This window comes from Mchenga conophoros, linkage group LG10 (assembly GCF_057382185.1).
Source record: "Mchenga conophoros isolate Kocher_MC1m ecotype Shallow Benthic linkage group LG10, M_conophoros_male_GT1.1, whole genome shotgun sequence".
Classification (NCBI taxonomy): domain Eukaryota; kingdom Metazoa; phylum Chordata; class Actinopteri; order Cichliformes; family Cichlidae; genus Mchenga; species Mchenga conophoros.
The window spans coordinates 30,833,937-30,845,521 of NC_140535.1; the positions used below are offsets into that span (position 1 = coordinate 30,833,937).

The 11,585-nt window shown below is 42.9% G+C and overlaps 1 protein-coding gene across 2 annotated transcripts in view; it reads right to left on the bottom strand.

Moving 5' to 3' along the window:
- The window catches only part of doc2b (double C2-like domains, beta), a 190,159-nt gene extending 182,154 nt beyond the window's left edge, over nt 1-8,005 (bottom strand). Inside the window, exon 1 of one of the 2 annotated variants that reach the window (XM_085289800.1) lies at nt 7,343-8,005. In XM_085289800.1, coding sequence (XP_085145926.1) covers nt 7,343-7,673 — 331 coding nt within the window. In that variant the 5' untranslated portion in view covers nt 7,674-8,005. The remainder of the gene's footprint in view (nt 1-7,342) is intronic. The other variant, XM_085289802.1, reaches the window with a different exon arrangement.
- Nucleotides 8,006-11,585: the final 3,580 nt, after the last annotated feature.

Sequence of the window (11,585 nt, forward strand, 5' to 3'; positions counted from 1 at the left end):
TCGGTCTTAAAATTGTTTTAATTAACTACAAGGCACGACGTGGCAGAGCCCCAGAGTACTGCTGAACTTTAAAAAGGAAAGTCATGTTAAATTCTGCATGAAAGGCACTGCTGAGTTAATAGTATAATTTTAATTTGTTTAACACTGATAAGTTTTGATACAGACCTTGATGTAAACGTTTGACCACACGCAGATGTTATATTACACTGAAACCAGACTGCATGTAAAAGATGGACACGGCAAGTTTAAAAAGTCTAAAGCTTGTATTAAAGCTTGTAAGGGGGCAACTCTAATTACAAAATACAAAATAAATTCAAACAAAAAAATGAGACTATATAAAAGTCCATGAGTTAAAAAGCTGTCTTTCTTATTTAATTGGTGATCATAGTACACTTTTTCTGGATGATTTTATGGTCTTAGCTTCTCTTTTTTGGCAACACGATGCTATTTTTGCAAATTAGGGTTCCTTTAATACAGTCAAAGACAGGAAATAGGTGTGCAAACATTCACAGTCATCTTCACACCGACTTTTATGAGTCAAGATAACAACGAAATGGCAATAAGACAGAGTCAGACTGTGGTCTACTAGGGTCAAGCTGGCAATAACACGGTAACTCTTTAAGATAAAATGCTGATCAACTGTGATAAATCAACAAAAATTGCAGATCTGTTGCTAAACATACACACAAAGGTTTACATTCAAAGTCAAGACCAGGACATAATAGGAAAGAGTTGTTGAAGGATGGTGATTTACTCGCACAGTAACCCTGGTAACCTTGCTTTTATAGAATACAGCCAGTTGGCAACCGGTTGAGTCGAGTCCCAGATTGCAAAGAGATGCTTCACAGATAAGTTGCACTCATCAGCAAAGAATGACTCCTTTAATAAATAAAAATCCACAGTTATTTACACACCTTTGCCAATCTGTCTGAGGGTGACTGCAGTCAGCCAGAGTCAGACCACGATTATTAGGAGACAGGTTGAGGTGGTTGAGTTACAATTAAGAGATCAAATTCAACAAAGCAGAGAAGTGCCTTGTGCAAGTCAGTGGACCACCACAGTCCTCAAGCTCGATCCTCGGCACCTTTGATATCAGTAGCTCCAACAGCTGAACTGCTGCAATCTCAGGAAACACACAGTTTGTGCTAATTCTGTCACATACATAAATAAAAAAGAAATTAATTCCACATTCACTGCAACAAAACATAAACTACACTTAGAGATTTGCTTCTTCTGGTGCGTTACTGTCCTGTTTTAGACTCTTCTCTTCTGCTCTGACACCGTCTCTTCACCGTCTGACAACTACAAGCAAATGCTGTAGCTCAAAACTTGTGCTGAGGAGACAACAGCAGACAGCACTGCACTGCCAGAGCAAGACATCTCGGGGGAGACCTGTGTGTGCAGACACTGTGGACCCGACCCCGCCCAGCGCCCCCGGCCACCCCGTGTTAGTTTCGTCAACACATAGCAAGGCTTGGAAGCTTATCTCTCAGAAACACAAGCTCTCCAATGTGGGTCACTTCTTTGGGCTCTGACAGGGACATGGCTCTCACTACGAACAATCATTAATTAATGTGGCAAGGATCCGGATGTTCAAATGCTTTTGATTACCCCCTCCCCCCCTTTTGCAGGGGACCCTTGGTGGGTGATGCACTTTTCCGTTTCAATTAAAATCAAGGTTGAGTCACAGCGAATCAGAAAATGTTGCCGTTATGCAGATTAGCCAGCAGGTTCTTAGCAAGGATTGAGAGGTCCCTGTGTGATTTGGTTCATAAGGGAGAACACTGCCACGCTGCTCCACCCACCCCCAAGAGGAACCATGCAGATACTGGATCAAGTCCCGCAGGACAATGAAGAGCCAATTTGGGGCAGCGCTGGCTCTTTTAAATTACAAACAGCAAAGAGAAAGAGAGGCTTGAATTTTGTGCAGCAGCAGAGCAAAAGTTCCAACTCCTAGACGAACAAACTCAAAGTAAAGCAGCGTTTTCATTTGGATCACAGCGGTGCTCGCTTCACTGCCAGGAGGGAGAAATTACTTTACCTCAGTGCGCGCTTCATATGTATGAGTCCAAGCGTTATCAGATCAGCCTCGCAACAGGTGCGATAAAATGTCAGCCACCACCCAAGATGGAATAAGGCAGGAAACACACATAAGCAAAGCAGACAACACAGGAGAAAGTAGATTTTAATTAGTTTTATTCCTATATGCTAGTAGAAGCTGTTAGGTCTGCAAAAATAATATGTTCTCTGCTTTTATAGATAGCTTTTATTATATAGCCTGGGTAAAGCTGTCCTTCAGTAAGTCTTTCAACACAAACAAATGAGGGTAGCAGGGTAGCTTAAAGCAAAAATCCATCCACAGCGATGCACATCAATCCATGATGTTTGTACGGTGTTCAAGGGCTTATTTGTCATTGCACGTTGATTAACATTTTCGAGATTCACATTCGCTTTTATGAATGTCCTTTCATTTTCTTTGCACACAAGGCCTTGACTGGACTAGAAAATTAATATCCAGCAAAATGCTTTCCTATAGCATAATGCCACAAGTTCGTGAAGAGCATTTACAGTAGCTTTTGCTGCCAGACACGGAAAAAAAAAGTCAGTTTTTCATCTTAATCCAAAACACACGCGGCTGCAGTAAACTATAATTTGTCTTGTGGCTGTGACTGACAACACCGAAACGGCGATTCTGAGATTGACACCAAAACCTGCTGAGTTATTTCCAATATGAATCATCACTGGAGCTGCTGCAGGCATCCCAGTATGGGGTCATCGTTTTCCATGTTTGAAAATGTCACCTCGGAATTAACTTTCATACGCAACAGCAGATCGGAGCCAGACAGCACATGCATTCATCACCTGTACTGTTGCAGTGTTTTGGTGTGTCTTTTTCTATACACTATACAGAACCCATGACGCATTTTCTAAAAGCAGATTGTGAGCCGCTGCAGCAGTATTATGCTTCTTTATCTCCTTTGAAACTCCCATGGCAGCAGCAGAAGAAGCAGCTTGGGATTATTTAAGACATTGCATCAGACCCAAACAGCTACTTGTTATTCATTTCTTAATTATAGATTTTAGTGCCTATGTTCATTAGAGAGTAGTTGAGGCTGGTGACAAGCATACAGATGACTCATACTTTGGATAACGCATTCAACATACTTTATACTTTTCATACTCCTTCCTTGTTTGGCCTTTCTCTTTTTTCTTTTTCTTTTTTCAAAGTGGAGCTGACATTGTAATTATCGTGCATCACTGATGACTCTTCAGGTGATTGCAAAATCATTAAGACTATACACCGGCAGATGTTTGGGTCTAATTGCCCTATTAGGAGGGAGGGTGGAGGGAAGCTGGGGTTTGATGTTTGAATAAACCTGCAGTGTGACCAATCCTCAGCTGACATGATTAGAACCGTGCACCCAGTCCTCTTTGATAAACTTGCAGTAACACGCATGCCGCAACACGCCACCTGTTGCACAGAGCAAACACACCGCAGCTTTTTCATGCATCTCGGACAGATTGGATAGCAACTGCTCTGGAGGAAAAAATTTATGCAAATATCACCGAGAAGCATTAGAGATTAAAACTAACACACATTCAGTCCAGATGTTGTAAGGGTTGCATCTGTTTTTCAGAGTCGCATAGATAATCTGTGAGACTCCGGTAAGTCTTAGACGTATCGCTTTTTATTCATCGACTTCCAAAATGAATTCATTCTGAATGGTCTTACTTCAAAGGCATTACATATGGAGAGTTCAGTAGTCTTATGAGTTGATGCTAGGTCATAATAACAGCTGGAAAACACATCGGAGAAGCCAGGCTTCTGTTGACACATCACAACTACATTTTCTTGCAATTTGGACTCTTATTTCATTTTACCCCCGTATATTGTGCTTTTTGTTGGTTTTTCAGTGGCACAGGTTTTCCACTGACTGTATATCAAAGATGGATGTAACCCGATAAACTTCACTCACTGGATTCAAAGTCTTGTTCTGAAGCCTTGAGCAGAACATCTTTGGATATGAGGATTAGAGCGGGTCCGAGCGGGTGGATCTTTCGTTTAGGTGGTAAAGGTAATCATGACCAGTTCGTACACATACTTCCATATTTTGCAGATTCTCTATTTTAAGTATATGCATCCTATCAAGTATCAGTTACATGGAGTGATCTACAAATACTCTTAACAGTTCAAAAGTTAAGTGTGCAACACTGTACACCGCCTATGATTGCTTTCATGAAGGGATCGCTGCACAATCTGCAGGCAGTAAAAGCAGCAGTTATTATCAGTATTAATGAATCAGTACATTGACTTTTTTAAGGACTGCAGGTGAAGCCACATATTACATACTTGATTTATAAAGCTGTGTTTTGAAGTCTTGAAAGAAGCATTTTTGAGATCCCCATCTTGGTGTTTTGACACTGAGTGGGGTGAGCGATGAGTGGACCTTAGTGAGAAACCAATGGACGCTGTATGTTAATATCATAGCAAACCACTAAAGCATACGCTTCTTTATCTTCTGTTTAACCCATTATGCACTCTTAGTTCATACAATGAGCATTTTCTTGCTTTAAACAAGACGAGAAACTAGTGGAAGAGACCAAAAAGTCACCGCAGGGTCATTTTCTCATAGATTTATTTTAAAAATCTGATTTCTTCTGACCACCAGAAGACTCATTCACTGCTGGAAAAATGCAAGTTTAAAGCACTTCGGCACTGGCTTCACTTTTCTGACCTTATATAACTTTATATAGACTTTATATATTTCTGATCTTACATAAAGACTCAATGATCTTCAAGTCATTTCATGCTGCATTGTTAATGGTTGCTTAACAGGTCATAGCTGTAACAACACTGTGCGAAGGCCCTCCTAAATTTAACACTGTTAGAATATTGTTCCAGGCTGTCTTACATCACAAGACCGTTGGAACGGCTAACTTTTAAGCTCTCTCACGGTGTAACGCGGGACCGCAGTGTTAGAGCCACGAGCAAAGACATTGTCACAGTTGGTCATCTTTCTCTGGGACTGCCCAGGATCACACAGCGTTTGCTTAAGGAGTGAAAAGCTCGGTGACATATCTGCTCGCCCTGCATTCTGCTGATTCTCTAATCTCTTTCCACACTAACTTTATCAAGTCTTTCAAGTTTCTGGATGATGAGCCGTAAAGTCGGATATAATGGTGCACACTTTCAAACAGTCACACAAGGAATTCTTTGTGTTGCATTTTTACACTAGAAGCAATTACAAGCACCTTATAGAGACGTTGAAACGCTGCCTACTCTTACACACCTCCGCAGTCCAGTCCCTGTGCAAATGCAAAGCAGGTACAATCCTCATACTGCCTCTTTCACAAAATGACTGAAATTGGCCGATACAGCCCCACCTTGTGGACTCCACAGACAGAAAAGTGTCTTCAGATGCTTTCAGTCAACCTAGTAAGTCCTCTAAGGTTTGCCTATTGAGCTATTCGCTCCTTCAAATCCCTACAACGTCAGTTTCCTGGTAAAGTATTCACTTAAAATAGCAGTAAGTGCTAAATTAGCTACACTATAACAATCAGAAGGCAGTTTCCCGTGGTTGCGGTCATATAATTATGCTGCACTTCTGCTTCTGCTGCTAACTTATTGGACTGAGCAAGCACAAAATTGAGGTAGAATTTGTAGCAATGTGCAAAGACAAAGTATTTTATTATGTGTATAAGGAGCCACAATCAGTTTTCAATATCTAAAAACAAAAGCAGTTTGAAAAGCTTCATAAACAGCAGTTTTCATAAGCATGTAATGATAAGAGTCACTTTGCAGTTTATAGTATGAATTCCCACACAAAACATCTTAAAACTCTAGGTGGTGATGGCTGAAGAAAGGAAAACATGGCAGGAGTCATTTCTTTTTCTAATGAAGCCGTCCTTCATAGATTTGAAGAATGTCTTCCTCCATCTATTTTTGCACACTGAGTGAAATTCTGGTTGCCTGGCAGAGTTCATTGACCAACATCTGCCTACCCTGCTCTCTACCAACCCCCTCTCTTACACCACTCTCCTTCTCCTGTCCAGTTCTGGATTAGAGCTGGCCTAAGCCCCCCCTTGCATGCTGCTCTGCATGGATTAACTCTCACAGAAGCTACACTGCTGTCACACATTAACCTGCAATCAGAAGTCTCTTGTGCAAAGGACACAAACCTCCGTGTGTTGTTAGAGTCTGACAAAAACCAACCGGGAAGCATTTGTTCTGTTTTTGTGCGCTGCGAGAGCAACATGTAATTCAGAGTGATGCGAGGCAGGACAAGTTCACTACCAATAACAGAAAAAAGGAAGAAAGCTACCATTGCTGTCTCACTGATTAATCAGGCGGATCCAGAGGTTCCTTTAAAAAAAGAAGAAGGTAGCAACAGCTTTTATTTTGGCAGTACATTTACTCGAGTTGTGAAGACTGTCACGTTATCTTCTCATCAAGAGCTATGCTGTGAGTGAAAATGGTTTTTGCAGGATGCTGGAATCTTGCTCTGTCTCTGTCACTTGCAATAGCAGTGCTGCATATTAATTCCTATTATTATTCGGCCACTCAAAGCTGTTAGATTAAAAGAAATGACATTCGGCAAAAAGCTTTCTCAAAAGGAGCCTCCCCTCTGTGATGGAGAGAGATATGCAAACACACACACACATACATGCACGCACAGACACGCACATATCTTCATGCTTTAGAAACTAACACAAAACAAGCCAACGAATGGACAATACAGTCACATGAAAGGAACTTTGTGGCCGTCTTGCCACTAGTCAGTATAAAATGTGGATGGGCTTTACAGATGCAGCCCACTGAGCTCAAAACTGCGACTAATTTGAGGCTTCATCAAGGAGCCGAGAAAACGCAGTCTGGTGAGACTGATCGACAGTATAGATCAGGCACCCTGTAGACGCTGGGAAGAGGAAAATGCACACACAACGACTGCAATCATTCACTTCAATAACATCACACATCCTTTCAGTTGGAGGAGAGCTGAAGAGGTGGAGAAGGAGGGGGAGCGGTATTCTTTGCAGCAGCAACAGTTGGCTGTCTGTCGACTGAGAGGCAAAGAGTTAGCATGCGCACATACGCCAGGCGACTGGAGATAGAAAGAGATGGACGGGGGAGCTGAGAGAAGAGAAAGGTGACAGATAAAGCCACAAAGCCACAAGGCTGGAGGGATGCCTGGCAACCGGTGGCAAAAATGGAGATGCAGTAATAAGAGAAAGGCAGAGAGAAAGAGCTGAAAGGGATACACACACACACACACACGTAGAAATGTTAGGAAACACCGTGGTAAACAGTGGCATGGAGACAAGTGGGGAAATCATCACTCACTGGAGTCATCTGAGTCGTATCCCTCCACATCAGGCTCCTCGTCCTTTTTGGTGGCCTGTAAGGAGGCGGAGGCTCCGGCAAGAGCCCGGTCTGGGTTATCCTCATTGGGGCGGTCACTCTCAGCAGCAGCAGTCGTGGAGGCAGAAGCTGAAGAGGTGGAGAGGGCAGAGCGGAGGGGCCCAACGTGGGGCAGAGTAGGGGGAAGGCCCCGTGGGTACCGGGGAAAGTAGTCAGAGATCTGCTTGATGGGCTGGATGGGGCCAGGGCACACGTCAATGGCCATGTGCTCCTGGATGCTGATGGTGGGTTTCTCGCCTTTGCGTTGTGTCATGCATGCGGTCCAGCCAGGAGCCAACTCCAAAAACCAAAAAACTGAGAAAATAATAAAAGAAAAAGAATATAAACAGACCCACCTCCCTGGTCCTACTCCGCTTACTTCTCTAGAAGAGGCAGGTGTTGTCTTGGGTGGGTGCTGATGAGTGGACAGGTCCAGGTGATCTGTGGATGGCACCACTCTGGTCTACATGGAGTTCAGTAGGCGGCTGTTTTGTCTTCCAGTGCTGTCCTCAGACCCAGACCATGCTGTCTGACAGCCTCACACACACTACTACCTACCCTCCCGCTCTCTCCTCTTCCTATACCCCCACACTCTGCCCACGTCTGCGCTGCCTATCAGAGAGAGAGAGCATAAGAGTGGTGTGTGTGTGAAAGAGAGAGAGGGACTGTGAGGGAGAGGGAAGGGATTAGAGAGGAAGGAGGGAGGGATCAGCTGATGTCACTGCCTAGCAACCAAGCAGTAAACAGGAACCGTCGGCCGAGGTGCTTAATTATGATATTAACCCCATCCATCTGTCAGTGGGAGGGACGATCCACAGCCATGCCAGACGCATGTGAATTTGTGTCTCCTTGAGCGCGTGGGCGTGCGTGCGTGTGTGTCTGTGCGTGTCACGTGCTGTGATAACCTGGACAATGAGGCATGAATTGACGCTTTGTGAATCCCTTCCAGGATGTTTTAGTGCTGAAAATCAGTCTCACTCGATTAATTCTCAACTGCAAACACCCAAATGAGAAAACTGATTTCACCTGTTTTCTAAAATTTCAGCGTACCACCAGACACTGATTTGGTTTTTCAGAGTGAGAAAACAATAAGAGTAGAGGGGCCGACCAAGGCGAGTTCTCCCCTCAGGCCCCAAAATATCTAAATGTGCTCCTGCTACTGCCATTGCATTCAGATTTTAATTCGTTGTTTAATTTGTTTCCATTACACTAATCAACACATATATCTTAATACCCTGCAATATTATACAAATATTGCAAGGCTGGTAAGATGGTAATGTTGTTACCTTACAATATAAAGCCCCTCAGGTGACTATCGCCGTGAACTGGTGCTATATGAACAGCCAAAGCAGTGAATTGGATTTGTTTTCACCAGCTTATTACAAACTTTAGATTATTGGCTGGGCTATAATAATAATAATAATAATAATAATAATAATAATAATAATGAACAACTAGCTATAAGCTATATAAGGTACCTCATTTTTCGTTAACCATTTTTACACATAAACAGTACTAAAAACTATGAAGGACTGTTTTTTAAGTAACAAAGCACTACAAGTATCAGAGGTTAAAGTGGACAGATGGAGCTACGTGAACTGAGTGCACCACATAACCACTGTGCCTCAGCTGCGGCAGCTGCAACAGTTATCCTGGTGGAAACCTGATCGTGTGTCATATTGCTTTATTTTAACTGCTACACATCATTCAGCTGCCCTCAGTTATGTCCTTCCTGTTAATTTCCATTACATGTGGAGTGCCCCAGGGTTCGATTTAAGGCCTGATCTTATTTTCATAAGCATGTTGTTGGGGCGGATGCGGCTCAGGTGATAGACTGAAACATTGTTGACTACAGTGTTCGACGGTTTGATCTCCAGATCCTTTAAGTGTTGACGCTGAATCCCAAGTTTCTCCAGATGCCACACAAACACCTTGTGTGGCAGCTGAGCTGGTAATTGTTTGTGTCTCTATGAGAAACATTAGAATTCGCTTTAGTTAAACGCAGCTATCCAAGTGCAGACTATTTCCCATTTATTGTTTCATTTGTGCAGGCCCACCTGTTTAAATGTGCATATACACCCATCCCCGAGTACAAATTATACACCCTGATGTTTTCACATGTTATTTAATTCCTTACCACCTGTTACACAATTATAGGTGGCGGTGGAAATATGTACACTCTCAGATCGCTTATATCATTACTGTGTATGGATCTGGCTGACACCGTGACCCGGTGATGTTGATGCCAGACTAGGTGAGACCCTTCCTGTCATAGCACATCAGTGTTTACAGAGAGCCACACATAGAGAAAGCATTAGCTACAGGATTTATGTGTAAGTAAGTCCAAGCAGTTGTGATGTTAAAAAAAAAATCCCTTACGTGTATGTGAATCTCTATATCCAGGAGTGCAGTTCACAACATGTCAAAGCTGACTTTCACCCTCAGACACCCCAAGCATGAGCTCAATGCTTTGTCACATTACATAACAGAAAATCATTCTGGCTGCAGATTTACTCCAGCCTCTGCAGCTCAGCCTTCACCCATTCACAAACAAAACAAACATTCCTGCAGTGAACAGATGATGTAGCACCCTCTTGTGTCAGTCGTGAGTAACTAAATGTAGCTTTGGGGTTCAGAGGCCGGTCCTTTGCATTCGTTAACTGTATTAATTTCACATGATTATTTGACACAGGTGCTGCACATCAATTATTTGTTCAGTTCTACAGGAAAATGCCTCCTTTATGTGTCATCAACGATGCTCGACAACAATGCCTTCAAAGAGATTTCATTCCTCACCTCATTTTGCGCCGTCTGAACAGGTGTCCTCGATTATGTCCTTCCTCTAATAAAAAAGCAGAGTATCCCCGCAGGATATGTGCCAAAGATCTCCTCACTATCAGAACCAAAGCAGTTCAGATAAACAGTGATTATCAGCTCAAGAGGATTATCTTAGTTTAATTCAGCAAACAAGAATGTAAGATTTAAATAAAAGTCTAGGCTTTGGTCATAATTTGGTCATTTCCCACAACAGATTTGCTATTTTCACTATTTTATCATCGTTACAAACAGATTGCATGTACCGTAATTGTCGGGCTATAAGCCGCTACTTTTTGCACAAGCTTTGAACCCTGCGGCTTTTAGTCAGGTGCGGCTTTTCTATAGATTGTCCATGATTTTTGTGATATCATAAGACGATTTGTTTTGTTTGTTCCGCTGTTGTACGGCACTACGTTGCCTGGCGGAAGGATCGGGGTTCAAGAGTGGTATGTTGGTCACATGTCCATCCGCCAGGCAACATAGTGCCGTACAAGTAGCGCGAAAAACAAACTTCAAAGTAGCGCTACGCATTCAGCGGGAGGCGTGGATGATGAGCGGCGATAAACTTGCGAAAAGCAAGTTGTGCTCAACTCTACCGGTGGATTCTGACAGCGTGGAAAAGTGTGCAAACATCCACGATCACCAACGGATTTCGAAGGGCTGGACTGCTGCATGATGAAGAGGAGGACACCGCCACGGCCCTTCAGAGGGTGTTCGACTCCGACACTGACAATGACAATGAGGATTATCTTTGGTTTTGAAAGTGACAACGAAGGAAAGAAGCTGAGAGTGGATGACGAAGCCATCCTGAGCCTGTTCGTATCCGACACTGGAGAAGAGGACTTTGGTGGTTTTAGTGCGCAGGAAGATGGTGGTGAATGACTGACTTTTCTTCTTGTTAAAGCCGTGTCACTGCACCTGAGCCTAAAAGGTAGTCTGAATCTATTTTTCTGGTGTGCTGTAGGTTACTGTTATGTACTACATTTGTTACTCATTTATGAAGCACAGCACATGTGCAAATATGTACCCATAACTTGATTTTCAAAATATTAATAAAAGGGGTGTGTCTCCAAACAGCCATCTCTTTCCTGACAATTCGCTTTGTGCATATTCTCTTACATATGATAAGTCAATATTGAAACACCTGCGGCTTTTGGTCAGGTGCGGCTAATGTATGTACAAAACAGGATTTTCCCCTGATTTTAGCTTGTGCGGCTAATATTCAGGTGCGCTTTGTAGTCCGGGAAATACGGTAATTGCCAACTTTAACATATTCGACTGTAAACTGACAGCGAACTGATTCAGTCTTATTGCTGTTCTTGATTCACCAAAGTCACACAAGTGGTTGCAGACTCGGTCCCCTCTTCGA